Source organism: Electrona antarctica (genome assembly GCF_951216825.1).
Source record: "Electrona antarctica genome assembly, chromosome: 13".
Classification (NCBI taxonomy): domain Eukaryota; kingdom Metazoa; phylum Chordata; class Actinopteri; order Myctophiformes; family Myctophidae; genus Electrona; species Electrona antarctica.
The window spans coordinates 36,267,783-36,291,994 of record NC_136794.1 but is presented as its reverse complement, the minus strand read 5'-3'; the positions used below and the strand labels follow the sequence as shown (position 1 = coordinate 36,291,994).

At 46.1% G+C, this 24,212-nt stretch overlaps 2 protein-coding genes across 2 annotated transcripts in view; both read left to right on the top strand.

The window, feature by feature from the left end:
* Positions 1 to 520: 520 nt before the first annotated feature.
* Positions 521 to 3,583, top strand: LOC306934945 (ubiquitin-like modifier-activating enzyme 1; the record flags this gene model as incomplete). Its single annotated transcript, XM_079517767.1, has 1 exon — positions 521 to 3,583. One exon carries the CDS (start codon positions 521 to 523, stop codon positions 3,581 to 3,583), a length of 3,063 nt encoding a protein of 1,020 aa, XP_079373893.1.
* A 2,791-nt stretch (positions 3,584 to 6,374) lies between these two features.
* kiaa2012 (KIAA2012 ortholog) overlaps positions 6,375 to 24,212 on the top strand; it is a gene marked incomplete at its 5' end in the record, with an annotated part of 35,048 nt that continues 17,210 nt past the window's right edge. Inside the window, 14 exons of the mRNA XM_079517766.1 lie at positions 6,375 to 6,413; positions 8,738 to 8,887; positions 9,977 to 10,298; positions 10,659 to 10,809; positions 11,611 to 11,687; positions 12,493 to 12,608; positions 13,643 to 13,922; positions 14,395 to 14,453; positions 14,698 to 14,771; positions 15,804 to 15,955; positions 16,071 to 16,178; positions 17,288 to 17,428; positions 17,696 to 17,784; positions 17,965 to 17,998. Coding sequence (XP_079373892.1) covers positions 6,375 to 6,413; positions 8,738 to 8,887; positions 9,977 to 10,298; positions 10,659 to 10,809; positions 11,611 to 11,687; positions 12,493 to 12,608; positions 13,643 to 13,922; positions 14,395 to 14,453; positions 14,698 to 14,771; positions 15,804 to 15,955; positions 16,071 to 16,178; positions 17,288 to 17,428; positions 17,696 to 17,784; positions 17,965 to 17,998 — 1,792 coding nt within the window. The remainder of the gene's footprint in view (positions 6,414 to 8,737; positions 8,888 to 9,976; positions 10,299 to 10,658; positions 10,810 to 11,610; positions 11,688 to 12,492; positions 12,609 to 13,642; positions 13,923 to 14,394; positions 14,454 to 14,697; positions 14,772 to 15,803; positions 15,956 to 16,070; positions 16,179 to 17,287; positions 17,429 to 17,695; positions 17,785 to 17,964; positions 17,999 to 24,212) is intronic.

Here is a 24,212-nt window from a genome sequence, read left to right as displayed (position 1 = left end):
ACCGGAAATAGGCCAATATAACGGCATAAAACTGGCCCAAAACGGCTCCAAAACCGCAAAAATGTTGCGCGCGCGTGAAGGGGGGCCCTTCGAGCTTCAGTGCCCAGGGGCCCTCAGAGGTGTTAATCCGGCCCTGATTGGGGGTCTAATAAACCTCAACAGGTTTGAAATTTGGGTGTTTGAAATTCAAAAGGTTGAGAAACATTGACCTCCATTACACTCAGATCTACTTCTCAAACAACAACCATAGTCAGTCAGCACTGTGAAGTGCTCCCGGCCAGGGTTGACACCATATATGGGAACATCAGCGACATCACATCATGTGACCTATTGGTATTTAAGAGATGGTTGCTCTGCTTCACATGTCGTTCTTGTCATGAAACACGGTGCAGTGAACAGCTGGACAACTCTGAACGCGAAGACTCCCAGAAAGATCATGTCTCACCAAAACTCAACTAACAAACAGATCACATCTCACCACAACTTAACTAACCTTCCAACCCACCCCGCTGTCGACAGCATGGCTGAGACCGGAAGAACCGCAGATCTGGACGAAGGCCTGTACTCCAGACAGCTATACGTGCTCGGCCATGACGCAATGATGCGCATGCAGACTGCCAGCGTCCTCGTCTCCGGCATGAGAGGCCTCGGCGTGGAGATTGCCAAGAACATCATCCTGGGAGGAGTCAAGAGCGTGGCCGTGCACGACCGGGGCGTGGCCGAGTGGCGAGACCTCTCCTCGCAGTTCTACCTGCGGGAGGAGGACCTGGGGAAGAACCGGGCCGAGGTGAGCCAGCGGCGCCTGGCCGAGCTCAACAGCTACGTCCCTGTGGCGGCGCACACCGCTGCGGCGCTCACAGAGGACTACCTAATGGGCTTCCAGGTGGTGGTGCTCACAGACTCCACACTGGAGGAGCAGCAGCAGGTAGGAGAGCTCTGCCACCGCAGAGGGGTGAAGCTGGTGGTCGCTGACACCCGGGGGCTGTTCGGCCAGCTGTTCTGCGACTTTGGCGAGGAGATGACGGTGTACGACGCCAACGGAGAGCAGCCTCTGACCGCCCTGGTTTCCATTGTAACCAAGGACACCGCCGGCGGCATTGTGACATGTCTGGAAGATCGCCATGGGTTCGAGAGCGGAGACTACGTCACCTTCTCCGAGGTCAAGGGCATGACGGAGCTCAATGGCTGCCCGCCCGTTGAAATCAAGTGTCTGCATCCAGACTCCTTCAGCATCTGTTGCGACATTACAGACTTTTCTGACTATCTGAGCGGGGGGATCGTCACCCAGGTCAAGATGCCCAAAAAAGTTTCTTTCAAATCCTTCTCTGCCTCCATGGCTGAGCCAGAGTTCACCGTGACAGACTATGCTAAGTTTGATCGTCCAGGACAGCTGCACATCGCCTTCCAGGCTCTTCACGCCTTCCAAGCGAAGAACGGTCGCCTTCCCAAACCCTGGAACCAGGCTGACGGTGACGAGCTGGTGACATTGGCTCAGGATGTACACTCTGCCCAGATGGGCTTAGCTAAAGTAGAGAAGCTCGATGAAGCTATCATCAAGGCAATGGCCTTCGTCTCCGCAGGTGACCTGGCACCCGTCAACGCTTTCATTGGTGGACTGGCCGCACAGGAAGTGATGAAGGCATGCACGGGGAAGTTCACACCGCTCATGCAGTGGCTTTACTTTGACGCCTTGGAGTGCCTGCCTGAAGGGGAAGACGTGCTCCCAGAGGAGGACTGCGCTCCGAGGAAGTGCCGTTATGATGGGCAGATCGCGGTGTTTGGCACCAAGCTGCAGGACGCACTCGCCAAACAACGCTACTTCCTTGTCGGGGCCGGCGCCATTGGCTGCGAACTGATGAAGAACTTTGCCATGATGGGACTGGCCAGCGGAGGCAGCGGGGAGGTCATCGTCACGGACATGGACACCATAGAGAAGTCCAACCTAAACAGGCAGTTCCTCTACAGACCGTCGGACGTCGGCGAGATGAAGAGCGACACGGCAGCCGCGGCGGTGAAGAAGATGAACCCGTCCATGAACATCACTGCTCACCAGAACATGGTGGGGTACGAAAGCGAAAGGATCTACGATGACCACTTCTTCGAGGGGCTCGACGGCGTGGCCAACGCGCTGGATAACGTCAGCACACGCAAGTATGTGGACGGCCAATGCGTGCACTACTACAAGCCTCTGCTAGAGTCCGGCACTCTGGGCACCAAGGCCAATGTGCAGGTGGTCATCCCCTTCCTCACAGAGGACTACAGTTCCAGCCACGACCCCGCCGAGAAGACCATCCCCAGCTGCACTGTCAGGAATTTCCCTAACGTCATCGAACATACGCTACACTGGGCCCGCGAACAGTTTGATGGACTGTTCAAGCAACCATCGGAAAAGGCCATTCAGTACCTAACAGACCCCAACTTCATGGACACTCTGAAACTACCCGGAGCTCAGCCTCTGGAGGTGCTGGATGTGGTGTACCGGTGCCTGGTCACAGACCGTCCCCGAGGCTGGGCCGACTGTGTGTCCTGGGCACGCAACCACTGGCAGTGTGAATACAGTGACAAAATCCACCAGCTGTTACATAACATCCCCCCGGATCAGCTCACCAGCTCCGGCGCCCCGTTCTGGGCCAGCCCAAAGAGATGTCCGCATGCCCACGACTACAGCGCCGACAACGAGCTGCACCTAGACTACGTGATGGCAACGGCCAACCTGTTCGCCCAGACCTACGGTCTGTCCGGCAGCGACGACCGTGCAGCCGTCACCAGGATCCTGCAGGATGTCAGCGTTGCGACCTTCCGCCCTCGCTCCGGTGTTACCATCCACGATTCTGTTGAAGAAGATCCGCAGGAGAACTCTGCCGCATCTGTCTCTGACGACTCCGCCCTGGAGGAGCTGATCATGCTCCTCTCGTCCGCCCGCTCGTCCTGCCGGTTCACGCTCCACCCCATCGACTTCGAGAAAGACGACGACGCCAACCGCCACATAGACTTCGTCATGGCAGCGTCCAACCTGAGGGCGGAGAACTACGACATCCCACCAGCCGATCGGCACAAGAGCAAACTGATCGCCGGCAAGATCGTGCCGGCCATCGCCACCACCACGGCCTCGGTGGCCGGTCTGGTGAGCCTGGAGCTCATCAAGGTGGTTCAGGGACACCAGAGGCTGGAGTCCTTCAAGAACAGCTTCATGAACCTGGCTCTGCCGTTCTTCACCTTCAGCGATCCCATCGCCGCGACCCGCCGCACGTACCACCAGACCACCTGGACGCTGTGGGATCGCTTCGAGGTCCGGGGACTTGTGCGGCCCGGCGGCGACGAGATGACACTCAGGCAGTTCCTGGACTACTTCAGGACGGAGCACGAGCTGGAGATCACCATACTCAGCCAGGGAAACTCCATGGTTTACGCGTCGTTTATGGACCCAGACAAACTGGAGAGGAGACTGGAGCTGCCCATGACGGAGCTGGTTGCCGAGGTGTCCAGGAAGCCGCTGGAGGAGCACGTCACGACCCTGGTGTTTGTGATGTGTCTCTCGCATTCAGATGTGGACGTTCCCAACATCCACTACACCTTCCACTGAGCCCCAACATCCACTACACCTTCCACTGAGCCCCACCCCCAACATCCACTACACCTTCCACTGAGCCCCACCCCCAACATCCACTACACCTTCCACTGAGCCCCACCCCCAACATCCACTACACCTTCCACTGAGCCCCACCCCCAACATCCACTACACCTTCCACTAAGCCCCACCCCCAACATCCACTACACCTTCCACTGAGCCCCACCCCCAACATCCACTACACCTTCCACTGAGCCCCACCCCCAACATCCACTACACCTTCCACTGAGCCCCACCCCCAACATCCACTACACATTCCACTGAGCCCCACCCCCAACATCCACTACACCTTCCACTGAGCCCCACCCCCAACATCCACTACACCTTCCACTGAGCCCCACCCCCAACATCCACTACACCTTCCACTGAGCCCCAGATAGGTGAGCACAATATGACATCTGAGCACCTCGATATAAACTATTTTTCCCAACATTTTGCATGATGGTAGTTTATTTGTTTACTCTTAATAAAATGAATAAACATGAGTTTAATAAATCAATCAATTGGCCTATAGTGCCCATATGAAGAACAACTCTGAGCATACAATATATTATTTATTATTTACGCACGCACGCACGCACACACACACACACACGCACGCACGCACGCACGCACACAGGCTTTAATTGTTGCTATGCTCTCAGCATGTGTGTGTTGTGTGTTTTGAGGTCTTGTTGCTAGGGATGGAGTCAAAGTGGCTGTGTTTGTGTTACCTTGGCATCAGCTGACGCACACACACACACACACACACACACACAGAGAGAGAGAAAGAGTGCAGAGGACGAGCGCCACAACGTCTTTGAGAGCAAATCTCAGGTACGAGACTTACATGTAACTAGAAATAAAACATTTATAGTCTCATGACACAGACAGACAGACAGTACTAGCTTGTACAGTAGTTCTAGAGCTTGTATTGTATATCGTCACTGTTGGGTGGAATGTGGAAACCTACTTTCAAAATGTTAAAAAGTGTTGATCTACTATCATGACATGTCGTGAAGTTACACGGTGTGACCTTGCATACATGACAGTTTTGTTTGACAAATTAGGAAATTCATTCATGAAAAAAGAGTTTTGAGTAAAAGTATCAATACCACAACACAAGACTAATCTGTTTACAAGTAAAAGTCCTGTATTCAAATTGGACTTGAGTAAAAGTTGGCTACAAAAGCATTAGCATCAAAATATACTTAAAAAATCACACCCGTGTGAACTGAGTGGTGTAAGGTTTTATATAGCATGATCAGCTGTGGTCTGACGTAATGTCTGACGTAATGAAATCACACCCGGATGTGATTTCACAACTGGCTTTTTTTGTGCAGAGAAAATGAGCATGGTTGCTACGGTCATCCAGTTCACCCGGGTGTGATTTAATTACGTCAGAAATTATTTTGAACATAGCAACCATGCTCATTTTTTTCTGCACACAAAAGCCAGTTGTAGGAGTGGTTTACACCACTCAAAAAAAGCAAACATATACACTTTATAGCAATGACCCTGTTACTGAACAAACACTCTAACAATAAAGAGCTATTTAACACTGTTACTGAACAAATACTATAGGAATGATTACTCTCACAATAAAGAGCTATTTAACACTGTTACTGAACAAATACTATAGCAATGATTACTCTCACAATAAAGAGCTATTTAACACTGTTACTGAACAAATACTATAGCAATGATTACTCTCACAATAAAGAGCTATTTAACACTGTTACTGAACAAATACTATAGCAATGATTTATCTCACAATAAAAAGCTATTTAACACTGTTACTGAACAAATAATATAGCAATGATTACTCTCACAATAAAGAGCTATTTAACACTGTTAATTTTTTTTAAAAATGCATCCTTAATGAGTTGTATACTGTATGGATATGATGATGTATGTTGTGTTTCAGAGACTCAGAATGAAGGATTTAACTCTTTCAGCTCTGAGTAGAGGCTGTGGACGGGTCGTGTTCTCCCACAAAAACACAGGATGCCATGACGCACGTCTAGACGTCTGCTACACACCACAGGTATACGACACACGTCTAGACTAGTGGTTCTCAAACTGTTTTGTCACAGGTCACCCCAGAGGCGTATCTACAATAAGGCGAGGGCAGGCGTCCGCCTGTCCAAATCCATTTCTGGCCTGGCCAAAATCCATACAATGAGAAAAAAAGACGACAAAAACAAGACCTGAGAACTATTAATGGACAGCTGATTGGCCGTTTCGGTAGAGCGCGACCCTCAATCACCCATTGGAATGTAAATGCATGCCTTTCAGCCTTTGTATCCTACTCGTCTGGCAGGTATATCTCTTTGAAAACCTTTAGTGCTACGATTGTGCGCGGGGAGACGGCATTTAACACTTATCTTGCCTGCCCAAAACGTAATTCCTGGATACGCCACTGGGTCACCCCATCATGCAGTAAATAACTTTTTGAATCCACGGCACCCCTGAATTACATTGTTACTTTATAGAACATTACATTTATGTCATAGTACGGTACGTAAATATGTACTGTAAATCATTCCCTCTAAGATACAGAATGTGTCACGAGGATAACCTGAGAGAATGTATAGTTTCAGTTTTTGTAACGCCCAACACTGGACAGAAAGAGGTCGGGCCAATGGGGCCAGCCCCTAGAGGCCTGTAGGTACAGACGGGCCAATGGGGCCAGCCCCTAGAGGCCTGTAGGTACAGACGGGCCAATGGGGCCAGTGCCCAGAGGCCTGTAGGTACAGACGGGCCAATGGGGCCAGCCCCAGAGGCCTGTGAGTATATGACTTTGGTATGTCTTATGGCATATATTTTCAAATCGGGGGGTCCGTCCATCATTTTGGGGGTCCTTGACATGAAAAAGTTTGGGAAGCACTGATTTAAAGGAGCAGAATTAATTACTGTTACAGAATGAATGAAGGGGGTCCCGGGAATTATAAAATTAACCTTCTTCCATGTCTCAACGACCTATCACTGCACTGGATTACTTTTATTCAACTTAATTCAAGTATGCTCCTGTTCAAAGAGTATTCAAATTAAGCCTTCACCTTGCACCCTCTCGACCAATAGGATTACTACATCTGGAGGTCACATGGTTCCCTGCTGCGGCTTTCCAATAGCGGTAGCCTGCTGGGTGGGCTAGACCCCGCCCCTCCGAAGACCTATAGCACACGCAAAGGACCCCTGATCCTCTACTCACAGGTGTGTGTGCGTGTGTGCGCGCTTTTTTAAATGAAGATTGTTAAAAGTTGGTATTGTGACTTTATTGTCAGATTTATTGTGGAATTAGCTGTCTTTAGCAGACAGTTTGAGAATCCAATGGAGTTAGCTGGTTTTGTCAAAAATCACTTTAGCATTTATGAAATAGCATTTATGGAAGTTAGGGGGGCAAAATGATATGTAATATAATATGTAATTTTATTGCGACCATAGGTCGCGTTTACTATGAAAAGTCAGTCAGTCAGTCAGTGCATTGTGTCACACCTCGTGTCACGCCTCCATGCCGTCTCCGCATATATGAAGATCACGACACTGACCTCATCAAACCCTGGATAGACATACATGGAGAAGACTGGATCATCGCCTAGATCATATGGAGCCGGCCAGCAACTCTGCATCTGACATATATGGAGCTGACCTGTTCTCACATTACATATGTTGATCAGTCCTACCCCACCCGTCCTTCCTCTTCGATGTCTCCCTTTTGACTGATACCTGTCCATTCAAATTATAGACGGGCCCGCCCCAAAGTTATTAGTAGAGTTCTCAACAGGCCCGGAAATTAAGGCCCGGCCCTACCTGGTCCCTCATCATATCCTGTATACTGCCCCCGCTGCCACCCTTAGATCTCCATATATGGAGCTGACCTGTTCTGACATTCCAATTCCATATGTTGATCTGACCTCATCAAACCCTGTACACTCAAGACACGCTCCAATGGCTCCATATATGGCCAGACCTCATCAAACGCTGTACACTCAAGACATTACCCCCGCTGCCACCCTTAGATCTCCATATATGGAGCTGACCTGTTCTGTCCCAAAACTTTTTACAGCTAAACCCTGACAAAACTGAGATCCTAATTATAGGACCCGAGAGCACCCACTATGAAATACAGCAATCTATGGGTATAACAGCAAATTTCACAAAGGTGTCAAAAAATCTAGGTGTTCTATTTGATCACGAAATTAATTTTGAACCACATATAAAAAAGGTTGTACAAACATGTTTTTTCCAATTGAGAAACATTGCCAAAATTAAGACGTTATTAACACCACAAGACCTGGAAAAACTTATCCACGCTTTTATTTCGTCCCGCTTAGACTATTGTAATTCTTTGTTTACAACTTTGAGTCGCTCCTCTATACACCGCCTCCAACCTGTGCAGCTGCTAGACTGTTTATTTATTTAAGTGAACTGGTGCACCCTAAGGTAAATATGAGACACCTTAGGTCTTCAGACAAAGGTCTTCTCATTATCCCCGCCACTAAGCTGCGAACCAAAGGAGATCGAGCTTACTCATTTGTTGCTCCTACGCTGTGGAATGACTTACCACTCTACTTGAGAAATGCAGTGTCTGTTGAGATTTTTAAGAAGCTACTTAAAATCATTTGTACCGCAAACATTTTGGTTTGCTCCAGTGATTGTCTCAATCTTTTGTTGATTTCTATGTATTGTTCTGTTTTTATCTATTTCTAGGTACCGTCTTTGCTGCTCTGTTTCTTATTTCATTGTTGGTTTATCTTTGATTGTGATGTTCTTGTTTTATTCCTATTATTTTTATTGTACAGCACCTTGTAACAACTGTTTTGAAAGGCGCTTTATAAATAAAATTACCATACCTTCTGACATTCCTGTTTATCTGACCTCATCAAACCCTGTACACTCAAGACACGCTCCATATATCCGTGGCCAGTACAGAATTCATTCCATATGTTGATCTGACTATGATTATATAAAAAATAACTTTTCTTTAATTGCAAAGCTACAGTATAGCTTTACTTTGATATAAATTGCATCAAAAGTAGCTACAACATTATTATTAAAGGTATTGGAGATTATACAAATATAGTCAACACTCAACCACTGTAACAGAATGTCTTCCTCGGCTTCCAGGACCTGGTCTCCCTGGCAACCGCCTACCAATCAAAGACAAGGAACAGAAGGAGGGAGGGCTTGCAGCAGGCCAGACAGGAAGTGGATCAGCAGCAGCTGAGCACCTTAAGGGAGCTGACGGCAGCCATCTTGACCTACGGCAACAAGCAGGTAGAAGCATAAGACTAAATTAATTCCAATACCTTAATTTCTGCTCACTCCACACTGTCTTCCAGTCCAATATACTGTACATTTAGTGTAGCACAGTGGTTCTCAAACTTTGTAATTTCAAGGATCCCCATTACTCTGAGAGAGTACAAATAGAACTTTGGTACGGTTTGTTGTGTATAGGTGTTGGGAGCTAGGATGCACGTCATACAGCTCAATTCACAAGCATTTTCAAAAGAAAAACTTTGCGTCCAGAACGAGGAGTGAGTAGGCAGAAACGTATTGGAATGTGGCTACTACATGATTGCTCTGGACTCACAACTAATCCTCACCTCCTGAGTCCTTGCTACGTTTAGACGACAAAACTGCAAAGTGCTGTTGCGTTTTCACTTTTCATTCTGCGCTTAGAAGGAGATGCAACAGTGACTAAAAATGCTGTAGTGTAAATGGTGCATTTATATAGCGCCTTTATCCAAGGCGCTTTTACATAGATTGTGCATTACATTCACCCATTCATACACCGATTGCGGCGGAAGCCATGCAAGGTACCAACCAGTACATCGGGAGCAATTTGGGGTTCAGTGTCTTGCCCAAGGACACTTCGACATGTAGACAGGAGGAGCCGGGATTCGAACCGCTGACCCATGGATCATTGGACGACCTGCTCTACCTCCTGAGCCACAGCCGTCCGTGTGCATGCCATCCCAGGTGGCTAGGTCGTGGTGATGCATAATTGCCAGATAGATCAGTCACGCATAGAACCACTTCCCTACTACTTCCTATCACAGCTGTTTGTTTAGGCTACATCATTCGCGAATCGCTGCGTGAGCTAACATGAGCCAAGACATCACAGCGTTTTACCATTTATACGGAGACGTGAAGCAGAGCCTTTTCAAAGATTTCCACTCTGGAAGGGTGTTTAACCTTTTGTGGTTTCAACCCCCGACAATGCTGTTTCCGTCTATACAGAAGGCACATCTATTTTATTTTCCTGGTTGTCATCTAAATGGCACATAAGTCGCAGATGGAGTTTGCAAGTGTTGTATTGGAATTTGGCTTCTGTTTATATCCATCTCTCTCACTCTTTCACAGTTCAGAGCAGAAGTCTCTCATCCCGTTCCCTTCCTCCTGCCCTTCCCCACCTTCCTGCACCATGGCTGCCCACCCACACCTATACAGAGTCTGCCTCCCTGCCCCAGACCGCCCAGCACCCCACCTCCCTGCCCCAGACCACCCAGCACCCCACCTCTCTGCCCCAGACCACCCAGCACCCCACCTCCATGCCCCAGAACACCCAGAACTTCACCCCGCCAGTCCAGGCTCCATCTCAGACCTCACCGGGTCCCACAGGACTCCAATTCTGACCCACCTGAGCCGCAACCTCTGAGACCCCATGGACAGAAATACCATGGAGGTAAAATGATGGATGGATAATAACTTTTGGTTAATTATATATCATTACAGTAGCCACTTAAATGAAAGTAAACAGCTGGTAGTAACGTATTCTCTCTCTCAAGACGACAAACAGGTGGCGGCTTGGGGCGGCTTTGACCACATGGCAAACGTATGACGTCTCGGGGGACAATATTCTGCCTGAGTCGACTGAACGGACATCGCAACATTCGGCAGGGGACCCCCGTTACGTCAAACGTTTTCCGTCTTGTCAGATTTGCCCCACAGAAGTCACTGCAGTTGGTTTTGGGAGTGAGAGTACGTGTTGTTGCTTGGAGTTTGAATACATGAAAACAAAGAATCCACGTGTGTCTCCTGACAGATGTGGAGCAGGAGCATCAGGGGCACAAGGCGCGGAGGTTAATCAGGTTAGAGCTGGTCCTCCAAACATCCACGACTGATATCCCACAGACAGACTCTCGTCCTGGGTCAGACATCCTGCACACATACAGGAGGACTGAACCACAGACTGGGTAGGCCTGTCACAATAATTATTCCATAACTGTGTGATCGCAACTATTTGAGATGATTGCGATTATGTTGCATAATCATCATAATCATTTCCGTCTTGACAAATGTTCATACTTTACTTAATTAGGCCGTTATATTCCTTTCAGAACATATAGGGCATTGTTGAGTCGTTTCCACCCTCGTCTGTCTTGTGCCATCCTCTCCAGCTGTTTCCACGTCAGTCCCTTCTGTTTAACATCAAGCTCTGTGCTCCTTCTCCAGGTTTTTGGGTCTCTCTCTGCTCCGTTTTCCTTGTGGGTTCCATGTTAATGCCTGTTTGGTTATTGCGAATTATATGTGAATTCGTCCACTTCTTCTAGTGTCTGGTCCTCGATGTTTATAGGATTTGTGCGTTTGTTGTTTATCCGCATTATTAACCCATGTGAGAGTAGTGCAACATTATCCGCAAAGTCGAGGTCCTCCAGGTATTCTGTCAGGCCTCATACACACATAGGCCCCATACACACATGCAGAATGCATGTTCTGTGTTCTGTCTGTGTTTGATTGCCGCCTCAATGCTTTTCCAATGGACGTCACATGGTTTGACCAAACATTTGTGTTTAATGGCTATGTTCTGCCCATCAAACAAAACTGTTTGGCTAACCATGGTTACACGAAGGCATTCCGAAGCCCGCTATTCCGCCGCATCGTCATTCCGACTTGCAGCATTACTAATCCTGTCCCTAACTCTAACCGCATGTGGAAGCTAAATAGTCGGAATGCCACTGTATCTCCTGATGCCTCGATCTGCTCCATACATCCAGGACTGCTATGTCAGACACAGAGCTCCACCCTGGACCAGAAATCCTGCACACTTCTGTGACGGATGTCCAACAACAAGGTTATTATAGTTTTGAATTTCTACTTCATTAAAAAATAAATCCTCTTGAATAGCCTAATGTTTTCAATTTCACGTTAATGTTGTTTATTTTTACTATCTTTGTGAAAATGATGACTTTTATTTTGGTTTGTTTTAGTTGTTTTTTTGTAATAAGGATTAGTCAGGGGTAAGATTCAACAAGGTCATAAAAAATAATTAGCAGATCTACACGTCGCATCATGACACATTGTGAGCTTTTAGATTAGCTGTTCTGATATTTCTGTAGATTTTTTGACAAAGACTAAAACTAAGGACATTTTCTATATGATTTTAGTTAGCACAAAGTTTCAGTTTTTGTAGCTGTTTGAACGGTGCCAAGCACTCCTGGGAGTGACTGAGTGTGTGTATGTCCAAGTACGACCTATTGGCCCCTGCAGCTATGCCTGAGTAGGACCTATTGATCCCTGCAGCAGCTGATGTCTGAGCATGACCCCCCCCCCCCCCCCCATTGACAATGAATGGAGAATTTACGTCATATGTGGACAAGCAAATCAACTATTTCTGTCCTACACAAAGATTAAATTCCCATTGACAATGAATGGAGAATTTACGTCATATGTGTCTGAGCAAATAGACTGTTATGTTACGAATGTTATGTCATGATGATGTATGATGATAAGAGCGCCCCTCACTTCACACAGGTGTGATTTTATTTTATTTCAGTTAACTAAAATGTGTTTTTAAAAATGTATTTATTTCATATTCTGGTTTGTGTTATTTGATTTCATTCATTCTTGTTAACTAAACAACCCCATCCCACTCACAGAGCTTAATCCAGGGCTGGTTCTCCATACATCCAGGAGGACCTCTATTCCACAAAGAGTGCTCCATCCTGGGCCAGGCCACGGACAAAGGTCCCCAGGTGAACCAGCACAGCCTCAGGTGATCTGCTACTCATCCAAACTGGGACAAAATTGGGTTAGGATAAATTAAACGAATGTGAGGATTATTTTAGTTTGGACAACGCAAGCGGTCTAAAGTGAACTCATAGACTCACCCCTACATCTGTTACAGGACGACTTGATCCATTTCCAAACCTATCTTCAGAATTGGTCCTCACTAATAATGTTCATTATAATATGGTACCATTGCTTTCCACTCGGCCTCTCTCTCAGAGGAGGGTTGTGAGCAGTTCAGAAACACGCCTACCAGTGACACCATCAATGAGGAATCCAAGCTCATATGTATAGGACAGAGGTGTATCTACAATAAGGCGAGGGCAGGCGTCCGCCTATCCAAATCCATTTCTGGCCTGGCCAAAAGCCATACAATGAGAAAAAAGAAGACAAAAACAAGACCTGAGAACTATTAATGGACAGCTGATTGGCCGTTGCGGTAGAGCGCGACCCCCAATCACCCATTGGAATGTAAATGCATGCCTTTCAGCCTTTGTATCCTACTCGTCTGGCAGGTATATCTCTTTGAAAACCTTTAGTGCTACGATTGTGCGCGGGGAGACGACAATTTAACACATGATCTTGCCTGCCCAAAACGTAATTCCTGGATACGCCACTGGTACAGGAACTGCAGGCGTTCTCTCCCTGGAAAGTTACCATGCTATAATAGAAGCCATTGTTGTCTGCATTCATTTAAATTAAAAAAATCGCCCTTGCTGGAAACCTGCCTACCGATGATGCCACTGGTAGGCAGGTTTGAACTGTCTACAGCCCTCCTCTGAGACACAGAGTAGACAAAGATATTACCATATTATAATGAATATTGTTAGTAAGTAAGTACCAATTGTATGATGATATGAAAATGGGTGAGGTCTGAGGTGATCCTTTAAGCACATCAAGTGTGACTCTCTTTAATTTTCACGTTGCTGTCATTTGTGTTTTGTATTCTTAAAGTATACTCTTTTCTCCACCACTCTCTTTCCTTCATTTTATCCCTCCTCTCATCTCGTCTCCTGTCAGTATTCTCGTCTTAGAGCAGGAGGTGACGTGTACTGTGTGTACATGAAGACAGGCGCTACAGATCAACATGGAGCGGATTTGAATCACAGCTGCATTGATATGGAAGACCAAAGTCAGGGTTTTGACACAGAGGACCAGAACCAGGCTTCTGACATGGAGGACCACGGTGTGTGTGTGTTGAACACGGCCACCGTGGACTCATCCTGGACCAACAGTCGGCTGTCCCACGTCACTTACTATGGAGGGCACCTGGCCGGGAGCAGACAGGCCCACATGGCCGGTAAGACAGTCTTTGTAAATGGGGCATTTATATAATAATGCCTTAATCCAAGGCGCTTTACATACAGTAGATTTGTGCATTACATTCACCCATTCATAAACCGGTGGCGGAGGAAACCAAGCAAGGCAATTAGGGGTTCAGCGTCTTGCTCAAGGACACTTCGTAACTCATGGGGGAGAAGCCCGGGTTCGAACTGGGAACCTTCTGGTTGCCATGCGGCCACTCTACCCCCGAACCACTGCCGCCCCGGCCCCAATGTTATGTTCTGTTCATGTCATTACTGTCGGGCAAGAAACATTGTAGGCCTATCTCCATATTTCATAATTCCATATTGTGTATGTTTATTTGCTATATTTATTTCCTAAACAAATGCCCTACTTAGCCGGTATTGAACCAACAAAATGTCATAACAAGGGTTTGTGACAAAATAATAACTACATTGGATCTTTCATTCTTCCTTTCTTTCTATCAGGTGCGCCCCTCCCCCCTGTGACCTCGCAGCGACAACCCCAGGGGGAACCAATAGACATGGTAATCATATGACCTCTGACCTTAACTCATTTACTGCCATATTAAGTAAATACATCATTTAGAATTTCAGCCCCTAGATGCTAGCGACTTTTCATTTTCCTTACCTTTCAAGTATAGTCACCGAATATTTATTAGGTAATACGATCTCTCTATATATATCTCTCTCTCAACTAAAGAGTCCTTGAACTGATAAATGTTGATGTCTGATCCCTGATGTGTAATAAAGTGTTTGTTGGATCTTCAGCAGTTTGGAGCTGGTCTGGATGCTGGGCTGAAATACCACCTGCTCCCACCCATTCTGGAAGACCAACCCCACAGGTAATGGTACTCAGATGTTGTTGTTTTTTACTCGATAAAAAGAGCAACACCACAATGGAGAAATACCTTGTTACAAGATAAAAGCCATGTATTCAAAAGTAAAGTAGAAGTAACATTTAAAAACATGTCCAAACTTTGTTTAAATAGCTGCAGGTATGAAATGGGTGATATAAAAAGTACAATATTTGCCTCTAGGATGTATGTAGGAAGTATAAAGTATCGGAAATAATCAAGTAAATGGCTCAAAAGTGTTTAAGGTACATTCAGTGATTTAACTTAATTCAAATATCACTTATTTTTTTGTTTTGTTGTGATAATCCTCCCTACTATACAGTGTGCTGACCATATAAGGAGTTCCTCCCTGTCCCCAGTTAACCCCTGGGGTCAAAACAACCTTAGGTTTCGTTTTTGGCTAGGTGGCCCAGCGGTCATCCAATCAGGATAGAGAGGGGCCTGCCCTGTAGTGCGTGCATCTGCACATCTTGTTGCCGGGGCAGACCGGGTTTTTCTTCTCCAAATCACCCAAATCACTGAATGCTCCTTTAAGTATATTCCTTGAGTAAATGTAATTCGTACTTACACCAGTGGTTCTCAAACTGTGGGTCGGGACCACCAGAGGGGTCACCACTCACCAAACGATTTTGGGAGTTCCCCAGATGATTAGCGTAATGTGCAACATTGTTTTCTCAGTAAACAAACCAACATACATTCATTAACTGTATACAGGGTATCTGCACATTTAAAGTGCCAATTTAAGCACATTTTAAGCACATTTTAAGAATGGTTAAACATTGACCAAATTGTCAAATATTAGCAATATAAGAAATATAATATAATATAAGAAAGTGCTGTGAGCTTGTAGATCGGCTATTTTCACAATAATGTGGAACCCAGTCAAACAAAATGTAATGCCTCAACTCCCACAATTCCAAGTGCTAGTTGGGGGGTGGGGGGTGGGGGAGGGTCCCACTGAGAACCACTGCCTATACACCATGGTCCCCAGAAACCAACTGGCCCACCCTCGCCCGACAGGTCCTGGGACCACCAGGACCCCTCGTGGGACAGTGGGTGTCTAGACACGTCTGGGGTTCAAGCTCCGAGAAAGCCAGAGGGAGTTTGTCTCCAACCCGGAACGGTGCTGGTGCTGCCCGTCTTACTGCCAGAGAGAACAGACACCAAGACAGGTCTGTCAATCTGTCTGTTTTAGCCTACAGAATACCAATGCTGTATACACTATGTGCATAAGTGTGTGTGTGTGTTGTGCAAAACTGTAATCTTTCCCATCCTTTCCTCCAATAGGAGTATTAAGGAGTGTAGTGAGGAGGAGGGGTCAAACAGGACCTGACCTCCAGGATGCCTGGGAGTCCAGTGACCCCCAGAGAGGGGTGTTGCCTGCGGAACTGAGAGGTGTGATTGGCTCTTTTCATATTACATTTAGTTGCTGACGGGCAGAAACTTCATATCTCCATATTTCAACTCATGCTTTTTTGTTTTGTAAAGTCATGTCCTACTTTATCATACTACAGTGACAGATACTACACGAGTACACATTGTGACATTTCAATCCAACACACTGCCATTGACGTATCGTACGTCATTTGGTGTTTTTCTCCCCGGGCTCTCTTTAATCTTTAATTTGAGATTTGGGTGTTCATCTCATACCTACCTCATGATAGAACAAAATATTCTGTGGGTCTTGAAAGATTTGTTAAAGCGCTCAAAAACTATGGCAGTGACAGTTCTAGGGAAATTCTGGCAGTAAGCTAAACAAGTTAATTGAGCGTCAAATTGGTTAATGTTTGTGGGTTTTATAAATATTTAAATTGAACCAATTGGGGGGACTTCCGACATCCCATTACTCCGACTACGTGGCTTCACGTGCGCCTAGGGTCATAGAGTTACTGCAAGCTAGAGAGCGGACGGCCCTGCCCCCACTATTCATTTCAATGGAAGTTGTCTAAGTGGCGTTTGAAGGACCCGGAAGAACGCTCTACTCTACTTCAGATTTTTTTCGATTTGGAAACCAACATTAGGGTGTCAAAAATGCGGGAAGTGCTAATGAGCGCTCCGCTTCTTTTTTCCATTTTCCCTGAAAAGTAGGCTAACTGTTTTCGACATACAAGTGACCTTACAGTGACAATATATAAAACAAGTTTTTCTTAACCATTGGTCCTAGAGCGTTGCAGCCCCCCCCCCCCCTTCGAGGGCACCGGAAGAGAATTCCCCATTAATTTTTCCATAGACGTTTCAGAAAGTACGCCTCGGACAAACTAAGCCAACTCGGATGATGACAAATCATGACACATCATTTTTGCTATTGTGTTTATTGTCATGATTTGTCATCATCCGAGTTGACTTTGTCCGAGGCTTTAAATGTCGTTAATTATTTTTTTTTGAAACGTCTATGGAAAAATGAATGGGGAATTAATTTCTGGTGCCCTCGTCGGACTGCGACGCTCTATAAAGGTAGTTTTTTGCTATGTGTATGCCTTTAATTAAAAGTTGTTTGTTGTCAGAGTTTCATCATGCAGGCATCTCTCTGGGCAGTCTGCTCATGGGTCCTGATGGGGAAATCATTCAACTGTCCCTGTATGATGACATCACGGCAGGGTTCTCTCAGGACCTGTTGCACCTTGATGATGTCACACAAAACCACGGTATGTATGTAGCGACATCATCCAGGATGTGAGCTTGTACATCTGCTATTTTTGAAGAAAAGGGAACAATGGAGTGCATAAAACATGTCATCTGAGGGGATTAGAGGTGTGTGTGTGTGTGTGTGTGTGTGTGTGTGTGTGTGTGTGTGTGTGTGTGTGTGTGTGTGTGTGTGTGTGTGTGTGTGTGTGTGTGTGTGTGTGTGTGTGTGTGTGTGTGTGTGTGTGTGTGTGTGTGTGTGTGTGTGTGTGTGTGTGTTCGTGTTCCAGAGGGAGATGTTCCTACAGCTAACCTAAACCATCTTCCATCCATAAACAAGAACCCAGAGGTCCTGAAACATCTACCATCCATACATAAGGTATTCAATCTATATAACAACGGAGGGGGGGGGGGGGGGGGGGGCAAAGGGTCCAATTATTTGGATGACTATGTTTACTTCTACATATGAGCCACTATTTCTCAGTAACACTAGATTTACTCAAGAGCTGTTTGACTTCTCTGCCCACCTGGCTGTTTTTCCTCTGCTTTCTGCCCCCAGGCCATGAGAGGGAGCGCCAACCAATATGACGCAGGTATAGTCAACACATTATGACGTCATTATAATAACCTCATGTCAGTAGAGTGTAAGCACACTTAAGTGTCAAGAAACGCCACGACCACGCATCTCTTCCCGGTTTTAAACAGCTGGTGAATGACGCTATAGGATAGGGTATCTGAACGTAATTCCGACGGAGCATTAGTCCGACATGCGGGAACAACGGTCGGACTACCGCTCGAACATGCGCTGCTCCCCTGCTTGTGGTTATGGTTAGGTTAGGGATAGAGGTAGGTTGTCGGTCTAATGACTGTCGGACCAAAACGCGTGTCGGAACTTAGTACTGCACCCCGCTATAGTGCGCGGTGTTAGACCAAGATTAATTATGCACACGATGACAATTAAAAGCTCTTGGAGAAATGGTCTGGTCTGAGATGGTATATTTATTCCATGGTAAGATTGTACAAAATGATGCAGACACGAGTTCTCAGAACGAGACTCCGCATGAACATGAACAAAATCACTTTGGTTTGAATATATAAACACACAGGATTCTTCAAAAAGAGGTGGTCCTACATGACAGGTTGTTAATTACAAGATTACAACTGATTTGCTCCCAACAAGGAGTGCAGGTTTAGGCCGGAACCCATTGATGAGTTGTAGCAGGGAGTCTCCCGGCCCGATAAGATAAGCGCCTGAGAAAAAGGTGCCCATCTGCCGAGCCGAATAATATACGCTCGGCAGTGGCCCTTCTCACCCAGAGCCTCTGACCTTGTCCTTATTTATCAGTATAAACCTTTAGACCGCGGAAAGCCTGGTTGAGTACTTTGACATGTTGGAATGTGAGGATCAACACATGCAGTAACCTCTAGCATTATATAGAAATCCCAATACACATTATGAAATGAAAAATTATAGAGAATTAATTGTATTTAACGAAAGGAGAATTAATATTCTCCTAACAATCCTCCCTTTTGTTTATTTAAACAACTTAAACTAAACAATCAAATGTGAATATACAATTACAACGGAGATTGCCGTAGGACACACATCAGTGGAATTCCCCCCAATGGTTGCAAAAGAGCACATCAACCACAGCTGGACATTTCAGGCTGATTTTACCAAGAGAGGACACCCACACGTTTTCAAGCAAAGCAAAATACATCACAATCAAAATACTTGAACAATAACCAAATGTAAAAATGGAACACAAAAGACAACCAGAGGGGCGAGTACCCAACGTAAAGGTGCAACCTCGTACAAAGTGCAAGTTTTCCTATATCGAATGAAATCATCACCCTAGCAGCATATTTATCACCAGCAACAACAGGCCTCCCTTTAGCCCGCTGCCAACACAATTTCTCGTTCAGACCGGGAACCTAGTGGGAGGTAGAATTCTGATTACGTACAGTAGTCCATTGTAAATCTCCACCTGGGAAACAAACACTGTTTGCAGATATCAAACAGGAAGATTTGGCATCGTGAAGACAGTGACCTTCCTGTCTCCTGTCTAACACCCAGGAAAGGAGTATAGCATTAAGTTAGATTAAAGTCAGACAGTGAACCCACAACACGGGAGCAGCATTGTCTGGCCTGTGGAAAAAAACAGAACAAAATGGCATGCGGTTAGTGAGAAGACGCCCATTAATTTGCCCTATGTGTGAAATCACTTTGAATCAAAAACCCTCAAACACCATTTGTGAAATCACTTTGAATCAAAAACCCTCAAACACCATTTGTGAAATCACTTTGAATCAAAAACCCTCAAACACCATTTGTGGCCATGTGGCCCGCTCCCTCATCACCTTTGACATAACCCAGATAAACAAGATACCAAATCCAGGCAGAGCTACAGGTGGACATGTGACATGCATGCAAACATCAATTAAGACATTAGAAGGTACACCATTCATCCCAGTGACATATTGTTAGGTTCGGTCCGTCCGGGTCGGCGTGCGTGTGGAAATCCAATGAGTACACGAGTGCTTCCGTGTGCAGTAGAGGCTTGCACAGGCGTGTGTGCGTGTGCGCACGTGCCAGCGAGAGGTAGTTCAGTGAGAGGTAGTTGGGGGGTGTGCATGTGTATGTATGCATGTGCAAGGTTGTGCCAATGAGAGGTAGAGACGGTAGACATTCAGAGGTAGGCAGTTATGTGTGTATGACAACAAGGCTCCACGTAGCCAGATCGTAGCTCCTTGACTGGTGAGCTGGTGGAGCTGTTGCTCCCGCGACCCGACTACGGATGAGCGGTTGAAGATGGATGGATGGGCAGGGGTCTGGGCCAGGTTGGTTGTAGTAGAAACGAATCTCCTCGTCGATGAAGCCGCCAATCACCGGAAGGCCTGGGTCGAATCCTTTGTAGTGTGTGGCATGACTCCATGTCTCTCTTTCTGGGGCTCATGCTGCCGATGGGCTGGTCAATAGGGCGCGGAAGAGATTTTTAATCTTGGTGATATCCTTGAATATGAGGTCATCAGGTTGGAGATGCAGACAGCTGTGGCCCCTGGGTGGGCAGGGCAATATTCATCCTGAAAAGACTTTTAGTTATAGCAGAACAAATATGTTATGAGCTCCGAGGCCAAGGGTTTGGCCTCTGCTCCGGTGTTTCCTCCTGGTCGGCTCCAGCGGTATGCCTATGGAATAATGTGGACGCCTGCGCATAACTTACCTAATCAATACCTACCTATAGATACTGGATGTAGTAGGTTTCTTCTGCTCAAGCAGGAAGTGAGCATACGGAATCTGTAAGTCAAGAATTGGTAGAGAAAGTAATTTGAAATCAGTACAGCTGTCTCACAAGCAGACACAGCTGCGATCTTCTCATTTTGTCAACAAAGCGGACAAAAAGGAAAGTAGAAAAACACCAAAGCCGTAAATAAAAACTGCGTCTGTTGGTGGACGCCATGTCAGCAGAGAGGACATGGGAGTTTTCAAGGAGCGGTCATGATCACGTGCCCATCAAAGTCTGCCACTGTCGGCATGCATCCGCCTGTCAAATGGTGTGATAAAACAAGCAAGGAAAGCACATGTTGCCTGCGCCATACGTGTAAGCGTTGGAGAATTAAAACAAAATAAAATGTCAAGATCCTGGTATAACCTGCCAGTCAGTCACGGCTGTGCACGCCTGCACGGTCCCCTCAGTCAGTCCAGTTTTCCTGCAGCACACAGGGATGCGTGGGGGGGGTTATACTCCTATGAGATAACAGTTAATATATTGCTCTGCATGTTGACGCACAGGCAGCCAAGAAAGACAAGAGAATTAATCTAAAAGATATATATACATATATATTAACAATAATAATAGACACCAGAGCATGGTCACCGTGTGGCTATGAAGAACATAACCGGTGCGAAAACATGTCTGTGGAGCGTGTCACAAATGTAGCAGTGTGTAAGCTAATTTAGAATCATCCAGCTGGAATAGATATGAATTTAATTTGACACATCGATAGGTAGGGTAGTACCCTACCACAATGGGGGGTTAAAATGTGTCTTGAATCAGCTGTAGGCCTTCCTCCCTTTAGTTGCAACATATGTTATGTAATTTTACTAATTACCTTAAAGACACAATGGTCATTATTTATTAATTTATTTGCCTCAGAGAGGCACCTACATTTCTGTCAACATTTAAACCACAGTTTCACTAACTTGTCTAGGCCTATTAGCAAACTTCAATATTTCTAATATTATACTGAAACTCAGTTACTTCCAGCTTCATATTTATCACAAAGCGTAGTATATTTGAACCACTACAATACATTTAGGACATTGGAACCTCATGTATAAACCATCTGAAACTCAAAATGAGTACATGTGATGGATAATTTTGAATTATTGTAGATCTGTTATTTTGTGGGATTTGGTTACATGTTCCCAATAACTTTGCCCTGTGTGCCATGAGTTTACATCTCATTTCTGCCCCAGCGTAAAACAGATAGTATTAATTCTTCCCCCCAGCGGGCGGGTAGATAAAGTATTGTTTTCTCCTGGCCTTCATCGTCTGTGTCAAACTCATTCTAAGGTATTCTGGTATACTCTGATACTTTTACTCAGACTGAACAGAAATACAGACAACAGTTAGAATGCTGCTTGTGTGTGTTTTCTACTTGGGGGCATCGTTGCTGTATAGGAGTGTGGGGGGTGTGCCCCAGTGGGCTGCAGACAGGGACAGCAACCAATGTATTGTAGTTTTCCTCTAAAGTATTCATCCTTAAAAGATATTAATATAGATTTACAGTTTAACATATTAACATTAAAGATAAAGTTAATATTCACTTGTTTAATGAGGTTTTACAGTCCTGGCTTGAGTACTTGTACTCTATTACCTTCTTACAAATTCTCCTCAACGGGACTCCTCCAGAGTCCAGATGATTGATTAGTTGATAACTCAAAGGTTATCTTAATAGTTTATGGCTCTACACGCCAAAATGGTATTTGGAGTTTTCTGTTTTAACCCCTTAGTTTCCAAAAGCAGCTTTAAGACGCTGCCCCTTCCGACATTATGGTATTGGGCTTTTCATATTCATATTGGTAAATACGTATCATTAAATACATAACAAAATGGCCTTTCTCGCCATCTTTCCAACAACATGTACCTTTTTCTCTATTTTGCAGTATCGATACTTTTACTTTAAACATTTGAGTACTGTTTCCCTCAACTGCAGTTGAACACCAGGTCAAAAATACATGGGCAGTTTATAAACGAACACTGTGAGGCATATGTGGACAAGGGACATTCTAAAACACATAGTAATAATAATAAAAAACAATCTTCTCTGTGTGAGACTTAAGTGGTGGTGTCGTGCATTGTCATGGCACAGGGGGTGTATGAATGAAATGAGGCGTGGGGTCGTGATTCATGTTTCAGAGGGTGTTTGTTTGCGTGTGGTGTTTTTAAGGCATGATTATGATCTGCTTGATTGCAATTTAAGTGTGGTATAGTGCAATGAAAATGGCTCAGAGGATGTTTGTTTGCGTGACGGCATGGGACATGTTTTATTTCTCAGGTTGTGTGGGGATGTATGTGTGCCTTTTGGAGCGTGTTTATGTAGTGTTTGAGTGGGTGTATGGAGTGCATAACCTTAACCTGTGACTGACTCGACGTCTGAACGCACAGTGCAGCATCGGCCCCAGCTCTCTCGTCCGCCTCCCCTCACCAGACAATCCGGCCCAGCGCCCGTCATCTCCATCATCCCTGGTCTCCGTGGTCTCCCTTGGAGTCGCCTGACCCCTCCCCGTGCGGCCCTGACCTCTGTTCCCCCTCAGTAACGGGCAAGCCGCTCTCCATTCAGCTGTTGGTTCTTTTCACCTCCCTTTTCACCACTCTCGTTGTCGTCAGCTGTCTGCATGTCGGCCGGTGGTACGTTGGTTTCATCCTCCTCTTCTTGCTGGGCCCATGGGTCAGGATACAGTTCATTTGAGGTGGGCCCAGCACCTGGCAGATGATACGTTTGTGAGGCGCCCTGTGATCGGGGCACCGTGCCAGTCCTCTATAGGCTGTTAGTCGAATATGTTGGTGTGCCCTTTTGTACTGTCACTGTTTAGACAGCACTGGGTCTGAAATGTCAGTGCAGGACGAGCGTTGGGCGTCGCCTGCGTCATTGAGTTGAATCAAGTCCATAGGCTGAGGGCAGCCCACATCTGTGCAGACTGTGTTTCTTCCAGAGTGGGCAGGGTCGTCGATATGGAGATATGGCGTAGGAGGCCGTGGGGTTGCAGAGGTCACAGGCATGTGTGTTGACAGGGCTGCTGCTGTCCACTTTGTGCAGAGGCATCGTTTGGGGTGCTGAAGCATTAACCCAACGATGCACGTCCATTTCCGTCATAGGTTGTGAAGGGGTTACTGCTGCTGTGAAGCGGGGAGGGCTGCGGGCTCTGCTCGTGCTGGAATGCTGGTTGCTTTGCTGGACAGGGCAGGCAGGGCGTAGAATGGCTGGTATGGGGGGGGGGAACCAAGATCTGGGTCGATCTGCAGCAGTGCCTGCAGAGGTGATACAGACAAAACACATGCGAGTAGGGGCTCCCATAAAAATGTAAAGAGGGAGGTTGCGAATTCTCATCCATCACCGATTCTATTTTAGACATCACTTTCACATCATTCTCTCTGTCTGAGCTCTGCTCCGTCATCCACTCATTCTTCCTTCATCCACATTGCAAACACTTCTTTATGGAGATCACATTACACATTCATCCAGTATCTCTCTTGTTACTGCCTCTTTCTGCATCAACTTTGCACATTTAGGACTTTTTAT